Source organism: Dendropsophus ebraccatus, chromosome 10 (genome assembly GCF_027789765.1).
Source record: "Dendropsophus ebraccatus isolate aDenEbr1 chromosome 10, aDenEbr1.pat, whole genome shotgun sequence".
In the NCBI taxonomy this organism is placed as follows: domain Eukaryota; kingdom Metazoa; phylum Chordata; class Amphibia; order Anura; family Hylidae; genus Dendropsophus; species Dendropsophus ebraccatus.
The window spans coordinates 88,007,730-88,035,327 of NC_091463.1; the positions used below are offsets into that span (position 1 = coordinate 88,007,730).

General features: G+C 46.5%; 2 protein-coding genes across 7 annotated transcripts in view; one reads left to right on the forward strand and one right to left on the reverse strand.

Moving 5' to 3' along the window:
- MSH5 (mutS homolog 5) overlaps nucleotides 1-27,598 on the reverse strand; it is an 88,873-nt gene that overhangs the window by 33,226 nt on the left and 28,049 nt on the right. For 2 of the 6 annotated variants that reach the window (XM_069943748.1, XM_069943743.1), the window contains exon 1: nucleotides 2,497-2,708. The exons of 2 other annotated variants lie outside the window; for them this stretch is intronic. In XM_069943748.1, the coding sequence (XP_069799849.1) occupies nucleotides 2,497-2,506 (10 nt within the window). In that variant the 5' untranslated portion in view covers nucleotides 2,507-2,708. Of the gene's footprint in view, nucleotides 1-2,328; nucleotides 2,397-2,430; nucleotides 2,471-2,496; nucleotides 2,709-27,598 lie in introns of those variants that run through there. 2 more of the 6 variants (XM_069943745.1, XM_069943747.1) reach the window with 2 other exon arrangements.
- CLIC1 (chloride intracellular channel 1) overlaps nucleotides 19,716-27,598 on the forward strand; it is a 33,328-nt gene continuing 25,445 nt past the window's right edge. Inside the window, exon 1 of the mRNA XM_069943749.1 lies at nucleotides 19,716-19,893. Within this exon, the coding sequence (XP_069799850.1) occupies nucleotides 19,858-19,893 (36 nt within the window). The 5' untranslated portion in view covers nucleotides 19,716-19,857. The remainder of the gene's footprint in view (nucleotides 19,894-27,598) is intronic.

The window sequence follows — 27,598 nt, forward strand, 5'->3', positions numbered from 1 at the left end:
AACTCCCAATATAATATATAAGTATATAATTTCCCTCCCTATTAAGGCTTTACAGGGCTCGTGTCTAGTCTATTGCTCTGCGCCCCCGGGCATCCCTACCCAGGATCAGGCAATCACCTGCTGAGCGTGTTGTGTATAATACATAAAGGTCATGGTGCGTTTACACGGAATGATTATCGTTCAAATTTTCGCGATAATGATGGCATTTGAGCGATAATCGGCTCGTGTAAACACAGAAAACGATCGAGCGACGAGCGATAAATCGTTCATTGTGATCTATCAACATCAAATCGTCGTCGGTCGTTCACTGAAAATTCGCAAATCGCTTCGTGTAAACAGTCTTTCACCGATTCACCCTATGTGTGAGATGGGCTTTAGCGATCTTAAAAACCATCGCAATAACAATTTTTTCAAAGGATACATTGTTCAATCTAAATGCTGATCGTTATAAAAAAAAACACGTTGTTACTTCGAAATCGTTAATCGTTCGATTGGGCGAATTATCGCTCCGTGTAATGGTGCAATTACAAAAAATCGATAATTCGCCCAATCGATCTTTTAACGATTTTGAAACAACAATTTGGTTTTTATAACGATCAGCGTTTAGACGAATAAATCGTTAGAAAAATTGTTAGAAAATTCGTTAGAAAAATTGTTATTGCGATCGTTTTTAAGATCTTGCACATAGGGTAAATCGGTGAAAGACTGTTTACACGAAGCGATCTGCGAATTTTTAGCAAATGACCAATTGAGAACATTTCTCGCTCGTCGCTGGATCGTTCGCTGTGTTTACACGAGCCGATTATGGCTCAAATGCGATCGTTATTGCGAAAGTTCGAACGATCATCGTTCCGTGTAATGCTACGTTTACACGGAGCGATAATTTGCCCAATTGATCGTTTAACGATTTTGATGCAACGATTAGGTTTTTATAACGATCAGCATTTAGAGGAAAAATAATAAAATTAAAGGACTGTTTCATCTGGCCTCCACCTTCTATAAATGTGGACCGGCACAGCCAGCTGGTCATTGTAGGTCTGATGGAGGAGGATGCTGCAGTGGCCACTATAGGAGATGTGCGGTATTACATGGTGTAGTGACTGCCCTGCTCTGCTTGTGGCCATTGAAAGAGGTTTAGAAGCTGTTTTCGGCCTCCTAATCACCTCTAGTGGCCACAAGAAGGCCAAAGTGTCCGGGGGGCTTTGTACTCTGGGGGTCGGAGGGCATAGATCTCCAGATAGGTGCAGGTAATACAGGTAAAACTGCGTCTATCACTCTGCTATAGCATATCCTGTGTCCATGTCATAAGTATCCAGGTGGGAATATCCCTTTCACAGCAATTAGCAGGATGCTTTACAGCAGCCACATAAGTCATAGGAAACAACAGTCTGGAGTTAAGCTATAGGACCTATCGGAACTTGGGTTTTTCTTGAATTTTACTTTTCACATTCTACTGCATTTTTTAGGGCAAATTTAAAGGGGTACTCCAGCGGGGGAAAAAAATTCTGTTGTCAGAAAGATTTGTAATTTACTTCTATTTAAAAAAAAATCTCAAGTCTTCCAGTACTTATCAGCTGCTGTATGTCCTGCATGAAGTGGTGTATTCTTTTCAGTCTGCACAGTGCTCTCTGCTGCCACCTCTGTCCATGTCAGGAACTGTCCAGAACAGTAGCAAATCCCCACAGAAAGCCTCTCCTGCTCTCCAGACGGGAAAGAATACCATTTCCTGCAGGGCATACAGCAGCTGATAAGTACTGGAAGACTGGAGATTTTTAAATAGAAGTAAATCACAAATCTCTGGGACCAGTTGATTTGAAATAAAAAAAAAATCCCTTTAAAGGTATTATTATTTTTTCTTCAGTATTACCTCACAGGAGGTAGTAAGACAGCAGTTTTAGGGTGTCAGGTTCCCTTTAAGGCCCTTAGAGTGTACGTCACCACTCAACAAGTCAGTAAAGAATTAATGGACATGGAAATCCAGCAATTACACGATACTTTACAACCTATCACTTATCAGCCACGTCACACGGACGGCGGTATAATTATATATACCAGTATATATTGTCTGCTTAGCAGCCCCGTCATTATACCATGTAATGACAGCCGGAGAAAGCTGCGCGGCAAGCTTTTCTAGTTTCTGGGATATCAGTGAGTCTGGGCCCTGTTACCTCATAATACCCAGACTAGGCTCTTAAAGGGGTAGTCAACAAAACTGAAAGAAAAAGTTTTTCAAAATTTTTTGTACTTTGTTATTACATTCTTCCTTTTTCCCCCTAAAAAATGCACTGAAAAAGTAAAAAAAATATATAATTTTAACAATTTTTGTACTTTTTTTGTGGTTGTCTACATCGGTGTATGGTGTGGCGGTATAACATGGCTGTATGTCTCTAGGCAACCTGTCACATAAAGTTGATTAAAAAAAAAAATCACCACAGGTTCCCACAGAGGAGACAGAGGATGGTGGAGAAGCCTCAGTACAGTTCTGCCCCCACATACCTAGCTGCATCCTCACAGACTAAAGGGAGCACAGGTCACCTGACCAAAAAGTGTCATGTGACCCTGCACCTCCAGTCCAGGCAAAGTCCCTGTATAATTCTATTCAGATGGTCTTGGATGCATTACACAGGACTGTACCATTGTACTGTATAGAAATAGGGGTGCACTGCATTAGTATGAAAAGAAAGAGAGAAAAGGAAGGAAGGAAAGATTGATTGTGATAATTGTAAGGATTGTGAACTGGTGTAAAGTGAAACTGGCTCAGTTGCCCCTAGCAACCAATCAGATTCCTCCTTTCATTTTCCAAAGAGTCTGTGAGGAATGAAAGGTGGAATCTGATTGGTTGCTAGGGGCAACTGAGCCAGTTTCACTGTACACCATGTTTGATAAATCTCCCCCATTGTGTACATGTATATATAGTATAGATAGATAGTAAATATATAATCAGACCAGAGCAATATTCGGTAACCTAGACAACAATGGGAGAGAAAGAGCAGAATAAAGGGAGGAGACAAGTTTGCTATATGAATGTAGGCAAAATATTTAACCTGATGAGCTCTACAAGCATAACTATACTGAATAGGAAATACCCCTTTAAGAAAAAAATGCAATACTCCTTCAAAGGGAACCGATCTGCCCAATTTGGCCTATTTGGTTCCTTGGTGCGCTGTATACAGCTCATGTGCAGCTCACGGCATGTACCGGCCACAGCTGCAGCAGCTTGATACCTGAGAAAAGAAAGTTTAACCCCCCCCCCGCGTGGCAGGTAGTTATCTTGGCGGCTAACCGGCTGTGTCTAGTCACCGCTCTCACCCTGTCAGCGCGCTCAGCAGGGATGAATGACAATCAGAGAGACCAATTACTGGCGCCTCTCCCTGTCAATAATCCATGCCAAGCACGCTGACAGGGCGAGAGCGGTCACTAGACACAGGCGGGGACAGCGAGACAGCGGTCACTAGACACAGGCGGGGACAGGGAGAGAGCGGTCACTAGACACAGGCGGGGACAGCGAGAGAGCGGTCACTAGACACAGGCGGGGACAGAGAGAGAACGGTTACTAGACACAGGCGGGGACAGGGAGAGAGCGGTCACTAGACACAGGCGGGGACAGAGAGAGAACGGTCACTAGACACAGGCGGGGACAGGGAGAGAGCGGTCACTAGACACAGGCGGGGACAGGGAGAGAGCGGTCACTAGACACAGGCGGGGACAGGGAGAGAGCGGTCACTAGACACAGGCGGGGACAGGGAGAGACCGGTCACTAGACACAGGCGGGGACAGGGAGAGAGCGGTCACTAGACACAGGCGGGGACAGCGAGAGAGCGGTCACTAGACACAGGCGGGGACAGAGAGAGAACGGTCACTAGACACAGGCGGGGACAGGGAGAGAGCGGTCACTAGACACAGGCGGGGACAGAGAGAGAACGGTCACTAGACACAGGCGGGGACAGGGAGAGAGCGGTCACTAGACACAGGCGGGGACAGGGAGAGAGCGGTCACTAGACACAGGCGGGGACAGGGAGAGAGCGGTCACTAGACACAGGCGGGGACAGGGAGAGAGAGGTCACTAGACACAGGCGGGGACAGGGAGAGAGCGGTCACTAGACACAGGCGGGGACAGCGAGACAGCGATCACTAGACACAGGCGGGGACAGCGAGAGAGCGGTCACTAGACACAGGCGGGGACAGGGAGAGAGCGGTCACTAGACACAGGCGGGGACAGGGAGAGAACGGTCACTAGACACAGGCGGGGACAGGGAGAGAGCAGTCACTAGACACAGGCGGGGACAGGGAGAGAGCGGTCACTAGACACAGGCGGGGACAGGGAGAGAGCGGTCACTAGACACAGGCGGGGACAGGGAGAGAACGGTCACTAGACACAGGCGGGGACAGCGAGACAGCGGTCACTAGACACAGGCGGGGACAGCGAGACAGCGATCACTAGACACAGGCGGGGACAGCGAGACAGCGATCACTAGACACAGGCGGGGACAGCGAGACAGCGATCACTAGACACAGGCGGGGACAGGGAGAGAGCGGTCACTAGACACAGGCGGGGACAGGGAGAGAGCGGTCACTAGACACAGGCGGGGACAGAGAGAGAACGGTCACTAGACACAGGCGGGGACAGGGAGAGAGCGGTCACTAGACACAGGCGGGGACAGGGAGAGAGCGGTCACTAGACACAGGCGGGGACAGGGAGAGAGCGGTCACTAGACACAGGCGGGGACAGGGAGAGAGCGGTCACTAGACACAGGCGGGGACAGCGAGACAGCGATCACTAGACACAGGCGGGGACAGGGAGAGAGCGGTCACTAGACACAGGCGGGGACAGGGAGAGAGCGGTCACTAGACACAGGCGGGGACAGGGAGAGAGCGGTCACTAGACACAGGCGGGGACAGGGAGAGAACGGTCACTAGACACAGGCGGGGACAGGGAGAGAGCGGTCACTAGACACAGGCGGGGACAGGGAGAGAGCGGTCACTAGACACAGGTGGGGACAGGGAGAGAGCGGTCATTAGACACAGGCGGGGACAGGGAGAGAGCGGTCACTAGACACAGGCGGGGACAGGGAGAGAGCGGTCACTAGACACAGGCTGGGACAGGGAGAGAGCGGTCACTAGACACAGGCGGGGACAGGGAGAGAGCGGTCATTAGACACAGGCGGGGACAGAGAAAGAGCGGTCACTAGACACAGGCTGGGACAGGGAGAGAGCGGTAACTAGACACAGGCGGGGACAGGGAGAGAGAGGTCACTAGACACAGGCGGGGACAGGGAGAGAGAGGTCACTAGACACAGGCGGGGACAGGGAGAGAGCGGTCACTAGACACAGGCGGGGACAGGGAGAGAGAGGTCACTAGACACAGGCGGGGACAGGGAGAGAGAGGTCACTAGACACAGGCGGGGACAGGGAGAGAGCGGTCACTAGACACAGGCGGGGACAGGGAGAGAGAGGTCACTAGACACAGGCGGGGACAGCGAGACAGCGATCACTAGACACAGGCGGGGACAGCGAGACAGCGATCACTAGACACAGGCGGGGACAGGGAGAGAGCGGTCACTAGACACAGGCGGGGACAGGGAGAGAGCGGTCACTAGACACAGGCGGGGACAGGGAGAGAGCGGTCACTAGACACAGGCGGGGACAGGGAGAGAACGGTCACTAGACACAGGCGGGGACAGGGAGAGAGCGGTCACTAGACACAGGCGGGGACAGGGAGAGAGCGGTCACTAGACACAGGCGGGGACAGGGAGAGAGCGGTCACTAGACACAGGCGGGGACAGCGAGACAGCGGTCACTAGACACAGGCGGGGACAGGGAGAGAGCGGTCATTAGACACAGGCGGGGACAGAGAAAGAGCAGTCACTAGACACAGGCTGGGACAGGGAGAGAGCGGTCACTAGACACAGGCGGGGACAGGGAGAGAGAGGTCACTAGACACAGGCGGGGACAGGGAGAGAGAGGTCACTAGACACAGGTGGGGACAGGGAGAGAGCGGTCACTAGACACAGGTGGGGACAGGGAGAGAGCGGTCACTAGACACAGGTGGGGACAGGGAGAGAGCGGTCACTAGACACAGGCGGGGACAGGGAGAGAGCGGTCACTAGACACAGGCGGGGACAGGGAGAGAGAGGTCACTAGACACAGGCAGGGACAGGGAGAGAGAGGTCACTAGACACAGGCGGGGACAGGGAGAGAGCGGTCACTAGACACAGGCGGGGACAGGGAGAGAGCGGTCATTAGACACAGGCGGGGACAGGGAGAGAGAGGTCACTAGACACAGGCGGGGACAGCGAGACAGCGATCACTAGACACAGGCGGGGACAGGGAGACAGCGATCACTAGACACAGGTGGGGAGCCGCCCAGATGACTACCTGCCGCAAATTGGGCCAATTGGTTCCCTTTAAATATACCAATAATGAATAAATGCATTGAAATAACTTTTTATAAATGTATTAATAATTGTTAAAAAAAAAAAAAACATTAAAAATAATAAATAAAAACCAGTAGTAGGTTATATAAACTAAAAAGCCCTTCCTTCCAGCAGGTCGGTGCCTTGATATTCAGAATGCTGCCAGTCCGCTTTTTGTGCAGTTTTCACTTCATCCAGCACCTATAAGCAGGTTGCACAGGTCAGGACTACTTCTCCTCATTGGAAGCTACAGTATATAGGCCCAGTATCTGGGCTCCAGACCTCAGGGGGCTCCACTTCTCTCCACCCCTCAGATAGGGCTGTGCTGCCTGCGGAGGTGACGTAGTCGTGAAGGATGTGCCTATTTATAGCTGTATATAAGGAGCAGACGGGAGACGTCAGCTGCAGCTGCTCCGGGATGAGTGTGCGGAGAGTCCACACAGTAATCTGTGTTTACTGATGGTGGCAGAGGCGGCCGAGCTGAGCGAGCGCACCTGTAATGTGATCTGCAAGGCGATAGAAAGGCTGAGGAGCTGGGATACACATGGCAGAATAATGGAGGGATGCTCCTAGATTCCTAAAGCTAAGGGGTCACATGGGCAAAAACCCAACAACTTTTTTTCTCAGAGTAGTCTGTGTGAATATACCCTAAGCCCAGGGAGCAGCAAACCCCAGCATGGCAAAAGCCAAAGTAAGGCTGCATTCACATGTTCCATAATTACTGGCCGTGCATGGACTATGTGCTACGGAACAGACCTCAAAACTCCTGGCAACATCATTCATGATGATACCATTAGCTCCAAAGCTGTTAGCCCATTTGAGTCACATGTGTGGAGTCCTACCACAGGTGTTACAGATATATACACCCTTTGCAAAAGTCTGTACTTCTTGTACTTATGTGGTGATGAAAGTAGTACTAAAGTTCGCCTCTGCACTTCTACTACTGATCAGGTTGCTGTATTGTCAATTATTTATCGGGAACTTTGTCAAGTGTGTTATCAAGTGTTTTACCCAGAGGAACCTCATACTGTTTATTCTGTATTACCTGCTGCACATTTGCAAATAGTAAACCGGCTTATATACGCTAAAGAGACTCTGTGATTACTCGCAATCCACCGACACAGCACACACCACAACCTTAAGGACACTTCCCCTTTCTGTGGGTGGCGGGTCCTACATTCCGGGAGGGTCACTATACCACTCTGGCCATCTGTGAACACTCTAACCCAAGGACCTGGTAGCAGCCTGGCAGGACACTGACCACAGGGAAAAAGGGTACAACCGGCCTTGTCAACTAAAAGCAGGCGTGCCTTCACACCTGTGTGCCCACCACGCACTGGCGTCACGACAAACCATTCCAAGGTCCGGCTGTATCTCAGCCAACCACCTCCAGCGTGGAGTCACACCTGAACACCCAGCAAGTGACCGGCCGCTCCTCCAACCAACACCACCGGGGGTACTCCACACATGGATGTGGGTTGGATTTTCGCTGGACTCTTGCCGAGCTGGGGGGAACACTCACTGGGCACCGGAGCCTATTTTAAATAATAACAAAAAGGCTTACATTCCAGCACTTGAAAAAAAAAACAGACCATGGCCCTATTTAGACCTCTGTTTTCCTGCTGACAGGTCCACTTTAAGGGCCTTTTAAACTGGCAAAATAATGCCCAATACAAGCTAGTTGATCAGCTGATCGCTGGGCTTTTTAGAGCACACCTACACACAGCCCTGACAGCCATGGCTAGCACTTTTATCCTGAGTTGCATCCGGGACCTCAAGTCGCCACTTAAAACAATGGAAAGTCTAGGTGCAATGGCTAGCTGAGACCAGTAGTACTTGTGAAATTTTGTGAAATTGCTGCAGTCTCCAAATTTTTGAGCTCCCCCCATAGACTTATATGGAGGGGTAGAAATGCCAGAAGTTCTTCAAATCTTCAGTAGAAATCCTAAAATTACCTGATAAAGAATCACATGTTGTACTGAAAGCGAATGTACCACTTTACAGGTTATATAATCGAATGCGCGCCACCTCAGTTGCCGTGGTACAAAAATGTTAAGGCTAAGCTATATGTCTCTGGATACTGTGAGCTCTTTATGTTGGTAGCAGTAACATATGCAGCCCTTTGTAGCTAGTTATGAAGTTGCAGTACGGTGAAGTTAGAGAGGGTTGGACTTAAGGATTGGTTCTCAACCAGTAAGAGGAGACTCCTCCCTCAGAGCTAACTTTTAGGTTGAAGGTGTCCTTGGGATGGTCATGTGACCAAACTCCTTATATCTTTGACACATGTGATCATTGGGTGGATCAATACAATTCCACTGTGTATGCAGTACTAGGACTATTTAGCAGTAACACAATATAAATAACAGCATATATATAAGTAAAATACCCAGACACAATTTAAAATACTATGCTAAAGATCCCTCAGCCACATGACTTTATTCCTTTGTAGCTGGGATACGGGTACTGGGACACTGCTGGTTTGTTGTTGTTTTTTTAAGCAGGAAAAAGTACAGTGGATAGCCAACAGAGAAAAACCACAAATACTTAATGAAAAATGCCACATTTAAGATAGACTGAGCACGTATGCTCTAGGCCCGGCCTCATTGACACGGCGCAGGAGAGAAGTGGATCCAGGGACCAGGCGGCCATGAGAGTCAGAACGGTGTCTAGAGGTAGAGAGTTGCTTTAAAGAGAATTTGTCACTAGGTTTATGGTGCCTTAAATGAGGACAGTATAAACTATTGTAATAAGTGCTGAACAGTACAATGTATTGTGTATATCATTCTGTTGAGCTGTTCTCCTTGTATACAGGAGAATGGGCTTCGGTTTGCGCCACTTTCTTCTCCCACTGGCTCCTTAATGACAGCTGTGTGCTATATACACATTATAGATCGACAACTGCCAAACAGCGGCTGGTGGGCAGAGGGAGCTGGTGCTCATGAATATCGAAGACTACTGAGCACATGCATATAATGAAGAGGACCAGTTTGCCCTGCTCAGAGTCCTTATTATTTAGGGGGATATCTCTGGATCATCTGCACAGGGCAATGTAAGTGATACATCATCCTGGCCACCTTCTCCCTCACTAGCTTATATTACCCTTAGATAGGACCGCATAAACCTACTACTTCACACACAATCGCAAGAGTGCTAGCTGGGTCATTTGCTTTAATCAGCTGTCATCCTATACTACGCGGGGAGATGTGCAGCAATTTTTAAGCATGTCAGAATGGAGCACTTGTTCATTGGCCGAACGCTGGCCTCATTGAACGGGGTGACATCGGTCTTGTTTGCCCTTAATCCCATCCTGGTGAACTGGATTAGAAGGTGTCCGGCTCCTGAAGATGCAGATTATTTATAGAAGGTTAGGTACCAGAATTCCACTGATGACAATGACAGAATAATTATGTCAACGGCCAAGGTCCAGCGATGACTGATATCGGGCGGTGGCTGCCATTAGACTTAAGTAAAATACAAGATAAGACCAGCTCCACCCTTATAATGCTGATACATTCACTTCAATATTTATTTCTCGCTGTGACATAGTCCGCAGCGCTGTACAGAGATCGTGACATCAGTTACAGGATAACAACGGCACAAAGTCCAAGGTGCAGATTTTTGGAATGTAGTGAATTAGATTTTATGCCTAGCCTTACAGATGGATTATTATTTTGGCTGCAGACCACTCTGGTGGTGGCTTATCCCTCCAAAAACAATAGGGTCGGCAGTGAAAATCCATCACACCTGACCCTTGGCCCCACAGACATTATTTGTCAGTGGAAAGTCGTGAGCACCCCATATACCTTATGCTGTCTGCCAAACCTGCCTGGGATGGTGTGATCAGGCGAATTAAGTATAAGGTGTATGGGCCCCTTCTGTTTTCCATGCAGTGGTTTTGTTTAGAGCTTTTTTTAAATTCCCGAATAGAGCAAAGCTACAGTACAAAGGTCTACCTACTCTATGTCACAGCGAAGGTGAAACCGGGAAACCCTCGGACACTTAGCGTTGCCCAGGTAACCTATTCTGGGGCTTGTGTCGCCCTAGTAGGACAGGTACCCCAACGCTGCAGGGCAGAAGTTGGTTTCGATGAAACACGGGCACAAGTATTCTTCTTTCAAGTATCTCTCTCTCAAGTTCTGGCAGAGCAAACTACTACCCTGGGTTGGGGCTCTCACGACAAACTCCTCTCCTCTTCTCCACTGCTCAACACTAAGCTACGCAAACACCGCTAAAGTATCTCCCAGAACAGATCCAGTGAACACAAATCTGTACCCAAGAAGTTGTCTATTGCCAGTGTATCCTGTATCACAAGAGACTATTAGTAAAGCCATTTTATTTATTCGATTGGGACTAAGTGATCACTGCACCAGCACCTACACATTTCGGCTACATATTCCTTAGGATACTCTCCTCTTTTCTGTGGGTGAACTAGCACTGCCGTCACAACAGTACCATTACTGGCTAAGCTGTACTATACCACCGACCAACCACCATAGAAGTGGCGTCACCAGGAACAACTTAGTGACCGGTCGAGCACCACATAGGAATAACCTGAAAACCAGCGGCAGAGAGGTGAATGACCTCTCAGATAGACTTCAGACTTTGTCTGGTCAGTGCAACCTACTGAACATTGATTTTCCCCGGCAGATGTCGAGCTCTGCGAGAGAAGAAGAGGACATTATGTATAACATTCATGCATTTGATGGGAATTACATCTTGAAGAGGGGGATTCGGCCTTTGGTTTGGTCTAAGACTGATGTAATACGAACACCTGTACCTGTCACGGCTGCGGCGGCATCCCGCGCTCTGGCACTCATTCCCAGCGCCAGCTCGCTGAAATTTAAAGGGGCAGTACTCTCCTGATTATGCACACGTCCAGTTCCTCCCTGTTAGAGCCTCTACATGCTTAACCTAAGTTTGCAGTCCCAGCTCTCTGCCCTTGACTCCTGTCCTGATTCCAGCCACGAGTCCTGCCTACCTTCCTGCGTTTGTGTCTCCAGCTACACCTTGCCTGAATAATCCCGCCGACCTGTGTGGCCTCCTGCTCACTCAAGCTGTCCACCAGTGTCTCTGATTGCAGATCAGTCCTCTGTAGGCAGTTTATGTCTGAAAGAAACACTCAGATGTAGTTGAACCTCATAGTCTGTGTTGGAGCTGTGATCTAATCTACAAATCACCTGTTTAGAGACCAGCAACAGTTTTTTTTCTTGGGTTCAGTTCCCCCGATAGAAATGAAATTTTTTTTCCCCCCCATTATATTGTATAAAAAATGAATTTTAAAACTAATTTGGACCTGATTGGGAATTCTTTGCACTTTTAAAAATGATACAATAATGGAAAAAAAACACTTAAATTTCAATATTTCATTTCCATCAGGGAAATCGACCCATGAAAAAAAAAGTTATTGGTCTCTATACAGGTGATTGGCAAATTACCAAAAAACGTGCTGAGAAGGGCCAACTATAGCACACTGTCAGCTCCTTATGTAGGGCCCAGGTGCTGACAGATTTTTTCTAAGGACTAAAAAGCAATGATATATTACGCTGGGTTCACACTACGTATATTTCAGTCAGTATTGTGGTCCTTATATTGCAACCAAAACCAGGAGTGGATTAAAAACACAGAAAGGATCTGGTCACACAATGTTGAAATTGAGTGGATGGCCGCCATATAACAGTAAATAACGGCCATTATTTCAATATAACAGCCGTTGTTCTAAAATAACAGCAAATATTTGCCATTAAATGGCGGCCATCCACTCAATTTCAACATTGTGTGAACAGAGCCTTTCTGTGTTTTTAATCCACTCCTGGTTTTGGTTGCAATATGAGGACCACAATACTGACTGAAATATACATATACTGACTGAAATATACGTAGTGTGAACGCAGCCTTAGGCTATGTTCACACTACGTATATGTCCGGCTGCATATTTTCGCGGCCGGACATATACGTGTTAAACTCCGGCCAGGAATTTACGCAAGTTGCGGCCGGCTACGTACGGACCGCGAACTTACGCCCGTAGTCTACTTACGCTTCCCGAGCGCCCTACGTAGCGATCTGACAGCGGTCTTTTACTTGGAAATCTTCGCCTAGTCCCGGAGACCCCACAGAACCTTTTGGATCGGCACAAAAAGCTGCAAAAATGAAGAAATCACCACTACGTACGGGACCGCATGTTACGCTACGGGCGTAAGTTACGGCATTTTCGTCCTCAAACAATGGTCTGGTTAATTTTTTTCGCCGCCACGTACGATCCGGACGTAAGTTTGTACGTAGTGTGAATGGTGCAGCCGTACATTGTATACTTTCCATTATACGCAAACTACGTAAATCTCCGGCAGCTTATTCACGGAACGCGCTAGATCCGGAGACTTACGTAGTGTGAACATAGCCTAAAAGTGTATAGTCCTAGAATTGGTAGAATGGTCAGTCTAATCCCTTACAGACTATATATAATTCAACACTGACAGATTTTTCCATCTGTGACATGGATCACACTTGTCTTTTTTATTTCTCTTGCCTATGCACGTCGCTCTGCATCGGTGTTATGCTATCACCAGTGCATAGACCATAGCCAGGAGAATACTATATACTAATACTTAGATACAGGGATCTGGGTAAAGGTACGACCCTCCTATGACCTCCTGAGCAGTCTATTCTTTGCTGCTTGTCATTTCCTATAGCAGTCACATAACGGAAATTGTATGGGGAAAGACGCTAAAGTAGTTGGCGGGCGCTATATGTGTCATACTCCAGTAAGGTGTCAATTAATCGCTACACCCATACTGTGCTGGTAATACCATTATAACTACTGTATATAACTGTGACACCCATATAACTATATAACTGTGATACCATTATATTCACAGATCCCACTGTATTTAAAGCAATAGATTCATATAAGGCCTGTGTGCAAATTATAAGTTTGGGACTTGTAGTCTCCCAAGAAAACCAGAGCCGTTTCTGTATGAGGTAAACAAGGCCGATGTTTTGGCAGGGAGGAAGCGCACCCCCTTCCCCAGCACTCCCCCATCTCAGGGATATTAGCTGTAATATCCGTCCTTATACTTCACCCCTCCCCTCCTTCCTTCCTCCCGCTTCTTGTACAGTCTTGGACGCACTTTATAGAGTCGCCTGATCATTTTCTGTTTATGTTATACTGTGTGTATTTTGTGTTCTGTGAGAGTCTATGAGAGTCCGCAGCAGTCATATAGTAATAATTCTGGTATTTCTGGCTTCTGGTCACAGTAGCAGCAGCAGTCTGGTTACATGCAGTATAAGCACCAGCATGATCTATGTAGTCACATATACATGGGGGACTGCCCCTCCCCCTGCTGTAAATTATAAAAGTATTACAGGTCAAAGGGACGTTCCATAGCCATATAAAGAATAAGGTTACCGAATGCATAATGTAGGTCAGGGAAATCCAGGATGGCCCCTAATATTCTTTATAATTTGTTCATTACAATACACACCTCAGCTGCCGCAGAACCTCTTTTTGTAGAGTTAGAAGAAGATTCCTGACCCCCATTGATAGATTGATATTATGTTGCAGTATGATGTTCTGCAGAGTGTGTGTTATGGTGTTCTGCAGCAGCTGAGGTGTGAATTATGAGGTTCTGCAGCAGCTAAGGTGTGTATTATGAGGTTCTGCAGCAGCTAAGGTGTGTATTATGAGGTTCTGCAGCGGCTAAGGTGTGTATTATGAGGTTCTGCAGCGGCTAAGGTGTGTATTATAAGGTTCTGCAGCAGCTGAGGTGTGTATTATGATGTTCTGCAGCAGCTGAGGTGTATTATAAGGTTTTTCAGGAACTGAGGTGTGTGGTACAATGTTATACAGCAGCTAAAGTGTGTAGTATAGTAATCTGCAGCAGCTGAGGTGCATATTATGATGTTCTGCAGCAGCTGTGGTGTGTATTATGGGGTTCTGCAGCAGCTAAGGTGAGTATTATGATGTTCTGCAGCAGCTGAGGTGTGTATTATGATGTTCTGCAGCAGCTGAGGTGTGTATTATGATGCTCTGCAGCAGCTGAGGTGTGTATTATGATGTTCTGCAGCAGCTGACATGTGTGGAATGATGTTCTGCAGCAGCTAAGGTGTTTCGTATGATGTTCTGCAGCAGCTGAGATGTGTGGAATGATGTTCTGCAGCAGCTGAGGTGTTTCGTATGATGTTATGCAGCAGCTGAGATGTGTGGAATGATGTTCTGCAGCAGCTGAGGTGTTTCGTATGATGTTCTGCAGCAGCTGAGATGTGTGGAATGATGTTCTGCAGCAGCTGAGATGTGTGGAATGATGTTCTGCAGCAGCTGAGGTGTTTCGTATGATGTTCTGCAGCAGCTGAGGTGTGTGGAATGATGTTCTGCAGCAGTTAGGGCAAACTGTATCATACACATTACTGCTGCTGAAGAACATAATCTCTAAAAAAAAGACAGGGATGACATGTTAGTGATTTTGTAGTTGGCAGAAATGAAGGACCTTCCTTCTGCACAATGAGATATACAGCTCCTATGTGGCGCCGCTGTTCTCCATGAAATCTTCATCTAATATTCAGATTATTATGGTATTATTTACAGACCTGTCAATGGGATATGTATATATACACACTACACACATATATATACACTAGACACATATCTGTATACAGTATATACACTACACACATATATACAACTAGTTGAACAGCAAGATACACACAGATCCTGAAGCACAGCCCTGCACGTGCTGCGGCCCCCATCCTCCTCATGGACCCTCATTCTTCTATGTCTTGGCTCCTCATTCCTTGGCATGTGATCCAACAGATGGGATTCTCTTTCATTCCATGTTTTACTAGTACGCTCTGCCAGTCTCCTACTCACACAGGAGGCGGCCATTTGTTGGCTCCGCCAGTATTCACACAATGCAGCCTGTTATTGTCTTCGGACGGATTCACACTACTCCAGAATGAAGTAAAGATGAAAGGAGATGGGGCGGAGATCTTGTGACCATGAAATACCGCACACATACCAAATTTCTGCAAAGACAATTGGATTAGGGAAACAATTTTTCAGTCACCATTGACTTCTATGGTGGGAAATCGGAATTCGTATGGCATCTGATGGAGAATGCTAGATATTTTCCCACAGGCGGCATATGGGATATCAGGAAAAAAACATACATGTCGCCTTATGAACTCTGAAATATGGAGGTGTGTTAGGGCTCTGGTAAACTTAGAGGTTGTGTGGGGTTGTAATGCGGACCAGTGCATAAGGTCCCATAGGAATCACTATCTTTTCTAACAAAGTTCCCTTCCTCCAGAAGGAAGATGGCCTCATCCTTGTTTGAAGACCTGCGGGTATGCAATCTCCAGTAGGTGACACTAGAGAGCAAGCTATCTTCCTTCTGGAGGATGGCTAATTTGCATATTTTTTCCCAGGGAGCACTGCATGGCCAATAAGACTTCACACACCAGACTGGCACTCTCCTCAATAAAAAAACATTACCCTAAAATACATTTCATACTGATACTATTTTATTAGGAAATAGAAGGCTATACAAGTCTCTCAGTCCATACAGCTATATTTAGTATATAGCAGTATTATACTCTGTGGTAACAGCATGTATTGGCCCTTCTTTCTGAAAGTCTTCCACCCTTTAAGGGGCACAGTCTTAGGTTAGAAGCAACATGAGAAAATATTACTTTACTGAAAGAGTAGTAGATGCTTGGAACAAACTTCCAGCAGATGTGGTAGATGAAACTACAGTGAGGGAATGTAAACCTGCCTGGGATGAACATCTATCCTAACATAATAATACCATAGAAATACAGTAATACAAGAGTGGACTAGATGGAGTATGTCGTGGCCCAACCTATGTTTCCTCCATAGACTGTCACTTCATCTCTGACACCTTTCAATGACAAATATTACCTTATCGTATTAGTGTGAACTTTTACTAAAGTCCCTGTTACATGGAGCGATTTTTTGCTGAAAGCATGGCTCCCTGTACTTGTGGGGGCACATTGCTTTTGGACATTGGCTTTTAAGGCCCTATTACACGAAGCAATTATCGGCCGTATTAGGCCAATACTGACCGTTACAGCCGATAATCACTTAGTGTCATAGAAGACAATGATCAGCCGACATGCAAGATGCTGGCTGATCGTTTTTTTTTAAACATGTTGAAAGACCAACGATTGCCATAGCAGCTATATGCTGCCGTCGCTCCGCGAAACAGGAGTGGCGGCAGCAGACTGCCGCTATCTCCTATGGGCTGCCCAGATGATCCAGCAATCTGTCCTGGTCATGTGACGGACACAAAGTTGCGCGGCTCATTACAGTGAGTGTATCACAGCTGTACCTGTGTGTCCATCACATGACCACTATTGATTTTTTTATTTATTCCCTTGAAGAGATCACATGATCGCTGGCATCACTAGTGGCAGTAGTACTTCCTCAAGTGTTGCCCATAGCAACCAGTCACAGCTCAGCTTTCATTTTACCAGAGCAATGTGAAAAAATAAAAGCTGAGCTGTGATTGGTTTATATGGGAAACGGAGAATATTCCTATAGTAATGATTGAAAAATCTTCCCCCTGAGTATATATGTAAAAGGCAGGTTGTAGAAAGAGGCCATGTCTGTGATAAAAGGCTGCGCCAATAAAGCTAGTGTGACAGTCGGACATCGCAGTGTCACATTAATGAAAGTGGATGTGATGGTTACCATGACAGTCACCAGACATCTGCCCTGGCCTTTAGATTTTAGCCCTCTAAGGTTATGCTATAGTCGCATTATGTAGCATGTTGCATCGCAACCAGTTTGACAATGCAACATGTTGCATGACTGAAATTGCCTTGTAGTCCAGGCTGTACACAGAAGTGACTCTAAGGGGCCTATTCCATGGAGCGATAATCGGCCGATTATCGCTCCGTGGAATAGAGACAATGATCAGCCGATGATCGTGTCATCGGCTGATCGTTTATTTAGGTGCAAACCTAAAATCATCGGGCACCCACTGCGCATCGCTACGTGGAGTAGCGATGCGCGGTGGGTGACCGACGATTCCACAAACAGCATACTTTACCTAACCAGGCTGCAGGGCTTCTCCTGCACTCCTTCTCCTGGTCCTGCGTGCAGCAGAAGCTTCAGATCGGCCTGTCTTAGCTGACAGACCGCTCAGCCAATCACTGGCCAGGACCGCCACGGCCAGTGATTGGCTGAGCAGTCTGTCAGCTCAGACAGGCCGCTCCGAAGCTGCGCGGGACAAGAAGGAGCGCAGGAGAAGCCCTGCAGCATGGTGAGGTAAAGTATGCTGTTTAAACAAGGGCTACAAGGACATCGGTAACAATGTCCCTGCAGCCCTCGCTAAACGATTATTGGGCTGTGGAATAGGCCCAGTAAACGAGCGCTAATCTAGCAGATCGGCGCTTGTTTACATTGTTGATCGGGCCCCCATCGGCCCATGGAATAGGACCCTAAAGCTGCATTCACACGTTCCGTGTTCCGTGCGTTGAATGCATGTAACAGACCTCTCCCCCCTGTCCGGGCCGCATCTGTGATAAGATGTTGGGAATGGGGGAACAGATATGCGCAGCGCTGTAATGAATTGGTCGTGCGGCGCTGTCATTACAGCGCGGCGCATATCTGTACAGTTCCCCTGCTCTCAGCGGAACACGGAACGTGTGAATGCAGCCTAAGGGTGGGTTAACACTACGCAATCTGCGCAGATAACTTGCGCATCCCGACGATCGTACCCGCTCACGGCCCCGCGCATATGCGCCCGTGCCTTTAGACTCATTCTATGGCCGGGCCGATTCCTCTGTCCGCCGAAAGAATTGAGATGTCAGTTCTTTTGGCGGAAGGCGGAATCCACCCGGCCATAGAATGAGTCTATGGCACGGGCGGATATGCGTGCCGCCGTGAGCGGGTACGAACGATGGAATCCGCCAGAACTTATCTGCGGGATTCCATAGTGTGAACCCACAGTTATAGGATACATGGCAAAAGAAAATGGCCCCTAAAGCCTTATTCTCACGTTCCATGCACACGCCGTATATACGGATGGTGTGCAGCAATATGGATAATTTGAATGTATTAATATGATGGCCGAAAGGGTTTAAATCTTCGTAGGACTGTACTGATACAGCCGTGCAATTTGGCTATAATAAATATCACCTAATTGCAGATAGAAAAAAAGAAAAAATTGGTCAGCTCTCCTAGAACACTGTTCACACTAGACAGAAGCACGTTGCCATGGCTGAAATTGCAAACACACAAAAACACAGAAAAATGCAACAGCAAGATACAGACCCACCACAGACATGAAAATAGTTAAAAGCAGCCCCCCCCCCCAACTGCCAAAAAAAAATTCCCACAAAAATAATGAGTCTCTTGGTTACTATTTGCAAGCAACGTAAACTGCCCCACCACGATAAGGTGGACTCATATCGAGGCAGACCCTACACTGTAATGGCCTCGATATGAGTCCACCTTATCGGGGTGATCCAGTTTACACTGTTTGCAAATAGTAACCAAGAGCTTCATTATTTTTGTGGGAATTTTTTGGGGGGCAGTTGGGGGGGGGGGGGGGCTGCTTTAAACTATTTTCATGTCTATGGTGGGTCTGTATCTTGCTGTTGTGGTGAGCTGTTGCATTTTTCTGTGTTTGCTAATTGCAGATAGGTCACAAGCAGGTCCTCTCAACGCGAGGACATTTGCAACACTTTGTGACCTGCGCCGAAAAATTCATAAAAGTAGGATTTCATGTCACAACTGTCGTGTAGTGATCGCAGCGCGTCATATTGTGGCAATTATTAGATGCCATATCATAATCGCATCTAATCGTGTAATATTCATGTTGCACGACCGACGTAGCCGCATAGCTTTTCTGCACTGCCATGCAAAGAAGCGCCGATTCCAGAGCGCTGTACATATCATAAGGGGTTAACAGCAGAACGTAACATAAAATCAAGAAAAAAACAACACGAATAAAGTAACTGGCACACAGGGAGAGAGGACCCTGCCCGCCAGGGCTTCCAATCTACAGGAATCACCTTGTAAGCCGCATGGGATTTGATGAAACTTTTCTCGCTTTCTGATACTTTTGCAGCACAATGCGGTGTTACAGGCTGCAACAAAAAGTCAGTGTGCAGCCGCAGCCCAAAACTCTACTGTCTGACTCCTCTCTCACTACAGTTGCTAGACCTGAGCTGGCTCACCCCCAGACACCACCCCACTTTCCTCCTCTCTCCAATCGGTAGAGTCCTCCACCCCCATCTCTGCTGCTGTCTCTTCCTGCCTCAGCCACAGAGCCAGCCTCCTGCAGCCACTTCCCACCCCACCCATCTCTAAAGCACCAGCCAGCACCCATTCACATTGCACTCTCTGGATCTTTCCCTGCTGCAAAACTTTTTTATTTATTTGTGGACTGTGCGCAGAGATCCCAAGCCGCAAAGATTGGCCAAGATGTCAGAGCAGGCAGATGTGGAGCTCTTTGTGAAGGTGAGGGCGGCAAATGTTTCATTGTATCTGATGGGACTTGGAAGTTCTGGGCTCCCCCATTGTTCTGCAACAGGTGGTAAGTCGGGGAGAGCTGGGTGCCAGCCCTAGCCTTACGAATAGGATCAGAGCCCAAATTTTCTCGAGATTCCTTACTGCCAGATATCTGCTGCTCCGTACTCTTAGAAAGCTGGGTGGCCTCTGTAACAGCAGCGGCATTTATGGTCACCCAACTTTTTAGGAAGCAGAAAATTTTAGCTCATTACAAAAAATTGGGAATTTTTTTTTTGTCTAATTAGATTATTTATTTTTTTATTTATTTTGGGGTGTCATTGCAGATGAATTCTTCAGCAGTTTTAACAATAGGCTGTAGCAGAAGTCCAGTGTGGGAGTGACACTCCCTACTAGATGTTCTAGTCAATGCTGCTTAGTGTTTGGCAGCCCAGCTGGTTTACTTTTGTTTTTGGAGTCCACGATGTGTGAATACAGACGTAGACTGAGCAGGTGGTCTCCAAACCTGTGTAGATGCCAGGGTACGCTGAGTTTGGTGCATCCAACCTGTGGCTGTCCATTTGGTGCAAAACTACAACTACCAGCATGCTAGGAACTGTAGTTTTGCAACAACTGGAGAGATACAGGTCGGAGACCACAGCTTTACAGCATAGCTGATGGCGGGGTGAACAGGGCACCCACTGAGATTCTATTACCCTACTGACCACATGCTCATTGAGTGAGCCCTGTGTGTTCACTCAAACCTACCCCCAGTAGTAGCTAGCTTTTCCTTCACCTTCTGATGGGAGTCGTAATCCGTACAACTCCCATCTTCCGGAAAAAAAAAAATCTAACATGTATATGTACGCTCAGCTTAGATGAGCATGCATGTACATGGGCAGGATTCAGCATGTGATACTATACTTTTAGTGCATGCTCGTGTCTACAGCTCAAGCACAATGCAACTGCCATGTAAGGGTAAATTCACACGGGCGTCTCGCATAAGAAAACCGCAGCTAATCCGCAATACACGTATTAATAATAAAAAGAATAATATGTGTATTGCGGATTAGCTGCGGATTTCTTATGCGAGACGCCCGTGTGAATTTACCCTAAAAAGACCCAATTACTCGGCCCGTCCGAGCAGATCCAGTGCACTATGATTACTAGGAGATTCTCTCTAGAGGAACAGGTTTAGGTTGTTAGTGGAGGGGGATGGTCGATCACAGTAAATAATGGAGATGTATGACCCGGCAGGTCAGGTTGAATGGCCTCCTACTCTAAGCTGCCACTGTTCTCTGGCGTGACTAAATTCCCGGTGACTATCCTGTTAGGTGTCACAGTCCAGTCAATTTTATGGGATCATAAAGGTTAATAAAAATAATTGCAAATGGCTGAGCTGGTTGTATTATGACTATGATTATGTGAGAAATGTGTAGTGTTCCCCATGCTGTGGCCCTGCAGCTGTGCTGCGACTACATCTCCCATCATGGCATGACAGGAGTTGTAGAAACGCAAAACAGCTACAGGGCCACGGTTGTGATCACTGCTGTATCCTATGGTCTGATTTGGATCAGAATCTATTTGGTTCTAGGAACAGCGCCACTTTTGTCCACAGGCTGTGTCTGGTATTGCGCCTAAACAAAATCTCAAGCATCTTAAATCTGAAAATCTGTCATTACCGCATCAGGGACACAAGTACTTGGTGGGAATAAACCTGTGGTAGGGGAAGTCGAAGTGTTTCTCATATCTACGGCAAGGTCAAGGTTATATTTGTAGACTTTTATCTGTAGATAATGTTTTTTCCAAACAGAGGACCTTAAAAAGGTTATCCGGACCTAGAAAAACATGGCCGCTCTCTTCCAGAAGCAGAATCACTCCTGTCCTTAGTTTGGGTGTGAGTTTGCACCTCAGTTCCATTGAAGTAAATGGAGTCATGGTTTGAGTTATAATGGAATCCATTATCTATTGAACATAGGACACTGTGTTTCATGGGGTGCCTTGGGTATTGTTGTGATGTCTATTGCTTTATTGGAAGAAAATTGCTTCATGCAGTTCTTTTCTTCTCAACAAATGTGACAGAACTGCCATTATGGTAGTGCGAACAGAGACTTAAAGTGACTGTACCACCAGGCCCAGGCTGAAGCACTGGAGGTGGGCTGACCCACCATTAGTGGGAGGAAGCCCTTGCCCCTCTATGATAGGGTTCCATTGATTCTAATGGAGTCACATCATGGAGGGGCTGGAGTTTCTTCCAACTAAGGGTGGGTCAGCCCGCCTCCAGTGCTTCTGTCTGGGCCTGGTGGTACAGTCACTTTAAAGGGGTTATCCAATGTTAAACAACTTGCTGCTGTTACAGAGAAAATAAAGAGCCTATACTTACCTCTCTGCGCTCCCTCAGCGTCGTCCTACAGGTCTCTGGTGTCCTCGGCCGCCTCCACCTTTGAGGTGAACTCGTCTTAGTAGTGACAGCCTGCTCAGCCAATCACTGACTGAGAAGGGACAGCACCAGGTCTGTGATTGGTGGAGTGGGCTGTCACTCCTGAGACGAGTTTGTCTCAAAAGGGGCTGCGATCACCCGAGGACCCCAGAGACCTGTCGGACGGGCGCAGAGAGGTAAGCATAGACATGGAGAGATAAGCGCTCTTATTGCGGCTTACCCCTCCCTAGAGAGAACACAGGAACGGTCAGCCATGCCAAATGTTCCTGTGTATGTGGAGGACAGGAGATGGTGGGTGGGAGACATACCTGACGGCCTCCGTCCGTTATTGAAAAAGTATGGGGTTGGAAGGATGGGGGGGGGGGGGGTTATGGTTGGAAGGATGGGGGGGGTTATGGTTGGAAGGATGGGGGGGTTATGGTTAGGAGGATGGGGGGGGGGGACAGACATATGGTTAGAAGGTTCCAGATGAAAGCTACATGTTGGTTAACAGCTGCCCATACTAAAACTCCTAATATGCTTTCAGGATAGGAGTTGTAATATTGCAGTACTTGGAGACCACCTCTCTAATGGCAACCACAGTCTATCTAGGGACTTGGTGAATGATGGCTTTATCTCTGAGTTGCTGCTATGTTTCGTGTTTATATTGTTTGGATACTGCTTGTAGCTCTTCCTCAGAAAGGAATTTGCATGTACGCCATACATCTGCCATAAAATTAATAGATAGGGTTTTTTTTCTGTTCTTTAGTTTTGGCTCGCACTCTGTCATGGTTTTTATGGATGATGGAAAAGCTGGATTTTTCACGTGATGGGCCCCAGTGGTGTCTGATGGACGCTACTGGTTGGGATGTATTCTGGGGCCCACACAATCTCAAGTACAGGAACCCTGAAATGAGTCGCCAGAGATAAATGAATACAACTTTCATCTTTCGTCAGCAGTTTTTCGGATAAGGAATGAAGCAGTTGTGTGAATGTGCGGCCCACCACTCAGATTTGGTGGGTTCCATTCTTACGGTTGCAGGGGGGTCCCATTCAGTTGGGCCATCAAAATCTGACCAAGTAGTGTAGTGTGGACTCCTTAGAGCCATTAGACGGCCTGAGCCTCCATGTAAATAAGTGCCGATCGTCAGGCATCTAAAAAGGGGGGGGGGGGAGTTTATGCAGGTGCTGCAGGAATAATCGCTGGATTGGTTGTTTGGCCCTGTTGCAGCAATCCCTCTATTACGTAAGAGATGTTAAAGAAGTCTGGCAAAAATTTTTATTTAAGTTTTGTATTTCCCCCCCCCCCCCCAAAAAAAAATGTATACAAATCACCAATATACACTTATTACGGGAAATGCATATGAAGTGCTTTTTTCCCTGCACTTACTACTACATCAAGGCTTCCCTTCCTGGATAACATGGTCATGTCACTTCCTGGATAAAATGGTGATGTCACGACCTGACTCCCAGAGCTATGGCTGCTGGAGAGGATGATGGCAGAGGGGATGCTCAGTGTCTCTTCAGTGCCCTGTGTCCCTCTGCCATCATCCTCTCCAGCAGCCACATCCCGCACAGCTCTGGGAGTCAGGTCGTGACATCACCATGTTATCCAGGAAGTGACATCACCATTTTATCCAGGAAGTGACATCACCATGTTATCCATGAAGTGAAGCCTTGATGCAGTAGTAAGTGCAGGGAAAAAAGCACTTTATAAACATTTCCCCTAATGAGTGTATATTGGTAATTTGTATAATTTTGGAGGGGGGGGGGATTACAATACTTTAATAAAAATTTTGGCTGAACTTCTCCTTTAAGGGTGGCAAAACGCTTTGTCTGTGTCAGTGGTTTCCAACAGGTGGCTCCCAGCATGCCGGGAGCTGTAGTTTCCTTACACATCCTACTGCGATATACTAAAGATATGATTTGTAGTGTTATGGTAGAATCCGTAAATCCCACCGTGTCACATCCTGCGTTCCCTCTGACAGAGGAGGCCATGCCGTGGCCATATAAGGCTGGCTTCACAGGCCTGGTTATTTTTTGGCATCTTTTTTTATTTTACAACTGATCTAAGTGAGTTGGACAGCTGGTCATAAAATTCTGCAGTTCTTCAGTCGTGCACAGGAGTATATTGCATTAGTATATACTCCAGCCCAAATGATAGGTAAGCAGAAAGAGCGTCCCTCTCTGGAGAACCCAGCATATCTGTACATTACACAGCTAGAACCCTGTGCGATACCTAATTTCCTCTGTGGTGGCGCTGCAGAAAAATTTGTTACTGTTCTGTACCCATATAGATGATCACAGTACATTCAGGAATCAACAACCTGTGAACAATCTGAAAAAAAAGGCACGGACAACGATATTAAAGGGGTACTCTGGTGAAATATTTATTATTATAATATTATTATTAATAATAATAATAATAATAATAATAATAATGTATTTATGTTTTTTATATCAATGTCAGAAAATTATATAGATTTGTAAATTATTTCAATGTTAAAAATCTCCAGTACTTATCAGCTGCTGTATGTCCTGCAGGAAGTGGTGTATACTTACCAGTCTGACACAGTGCTCTCTGCTGCCACCTCTGTTCATGTCAGGAACTGTCCAGAGCAGGAGAGGTTTTCTATAGGGATTTGCTGCTGCTCTGGACAGTTTCTGACATGGACATAGGTGGCAGCAGAGAGCACTGTGCCAGAGTGGAAAGAATACACTACTTCCTGCAGGACATATAGCAGCTGATAAATCCTGGATGACTGGAGATTTTTAAATAGAAATCATTTACAAAGCTGTCTAACTTTCTGGTACCAAACCTGACCTGCCTATCTCCTATTCTTAGATTAAGGGACTATGTTTTACCCTATAGGCTTCTTAAAGGGGAGGTTATATCAGGATAAATATTCACATACAAAGATGATACTGAAAACCAAACAGACCCCATTAGACTCTATGGGCTTCATCATGTATGTAAGAGATGCATTGGCTTGGATTCTTCTTATTGTTCTGCTCTATTGACCAAGCGGAAGAGTTTAAAGCAGGTGTGAACTCGGCCTTAGCTTGTTCCCTGCTAGGCCTGTGGCTTCTTCTGTTCATACAAAACTACAACTCCCAACATATTATAACAGCCTATGGAAGTGATGCTTTAGAACGCACACCCATCCATCATGGCTCCACAATTCTTCAGTGTCACATTCAGTATTGTACGTGGATTTTGGACTCAGTGTCCCCACCAATAACACGCTCCGTGCACACAGAATGTGCTCCCCTTCAGCAAATATTAACTTACCAACCCCACAGCAATGTAGATCCAGGGCCTGGTATATAAGAGCGGATCCCGATCATGGTATACAGCAGGGATGGACTATATACAGGAGCCTGTTCCTCCACTTTGGGAGCCAGTTATATTTTATATTTAATGATGAACAATAAGAACTATCATAGGCACAAACCGAAAACAAGTCGAATACTTGTGCCCTGGGGCGGGCGTACCACCTACAGAATCATGTTCTTAAATGGAAGCAATGTGATGCTTGGTGGACGGCGGGAAGGAAGCATATTGTTCATGGATGACACATAGTTTATAAGAAGGGGAGGTCTGGGGAGTCATGGGGGGATAATAGGCCGGCTTCCTGTGAGAACAGCTGCCTGAATCCTGCAGGAAGTGTGACTTATCTATAAACATCCTGTGCTCACATACCAAGACCGCCGTCTGTGCTGAGTACCCGGGCCTCCGCCATAGTGTGGCCTTCATCCTATGGCCGCCTTATGTCTCTATGTCAGTGCTTTGCTGTTAGCCCGAAGCTACATGGTTGGTTCTCAAGAATGTGAAACATATATAGAGGGGTGGAGATCAATTTTTCGATTGTGTTGCCCCAGGCATACTTCTATATTGTAAAATTTTTGCTACATGCGTCCTTTACTTAGGTGCACATTTAGGAAATTTATAGAATTTGAGATTTATTTTTTTCTCCAGTTTTCCCCCATGCGTGTTCCATCTCTAGTTTTCCAGTTTTCCTTGAGCTAATGGATGTAGATAGCTGCCATGATGTCCTCCAATCACTGCCTGCGTGCACACACACACACACATACACACGTCAACAATAGGATATCCTGCTCCCTGTATGTCTGTAGCAAACCCTCAAGAGGCAGCATCAGCATGGAGGACTTTAGAGGGTAGTAATGAGCAGTGTAAGCTGTAAATCCAGCCCTGGGCTGAAATATAACACATATATAAAGGGTCTCTGTCATAAAGATGACCAGGGCAGAACCAGAAGATTGTGTTTCCCTGGGTATGTTGAGTTTTGTGCTCGATCCCTATTAATTAGAGAGGGGGTTCATATTTGGTACTCGTCCAGGCTTAGACGTATCCAGTCTGCAGCTCTCTCCCCTTCCCTTCACTTTTCTATGGACAGGATGTAACTGATCTCTCAGTGAAATGTCTTCCAAGGGGGGTAGAAAAAAAAAACGACTCTTAAGTAGTGAACCTGAACACATAGCCTTTGACTCTTAGGAAGAGAAGGAAAACATGTATACAGCCGTAGGCTTCTCCAGCCAAATGCAGACGAACTCGAACACTTGTCAAATTTGCTCAGTACTACTCTTAAGTGAACAGAAGTTTTATCTAATAAGATATATTACAAAGTTTCTTCTATTCATTGTACTAGTTTACTGAAGGTTAGTTTTATTCAACACTTTTCCTATTGTTCTTAGACCATGATTTAGCGACACGTAGGCCGAGTCATGCATCCTGCAAGTTTTTAATGTATGAATAAAAGCTAAGTTTTATCTGCCGAAAATACGTCCTGGAGTTCTGGCTTCCACTATTTAATCACAAGCTAGTGATCATATAACAGACACCAATGAAGATATGTTATATGGTTTAACAACACATTTAGATAAGCGGCAACTCTTCAGCCCTCGGTTACGATGGCATACACTGTGTATAACGTCGGCCACTGTAAGTGTTGGGGCCTGTTACACTGTAATGTGTTTATTTGCTATTAGTGCTCTTGTTGTGCCACGCTGGATGCTCGCATATAGTAACCGTCTGATCTACATTGGTTACAATCAGCAGGTGACGTCAGAGATTGTGAAACTGGATTGTTCATAGCGACCAGGATTATTAGTGGCTCCTGGGAGTTTCTCTTGGCACCGGCTCCGAGCTGGTACAGTACTGATGCCATTCAAGATATTTCTATTAGTCACAGGTTTTTGCTATCTGTCCACCTGGACTCTTGGCAGTAGAGGTTGTATCGGTGGCATTTACAACCAGATTTAGCTCCAAAACAAGAT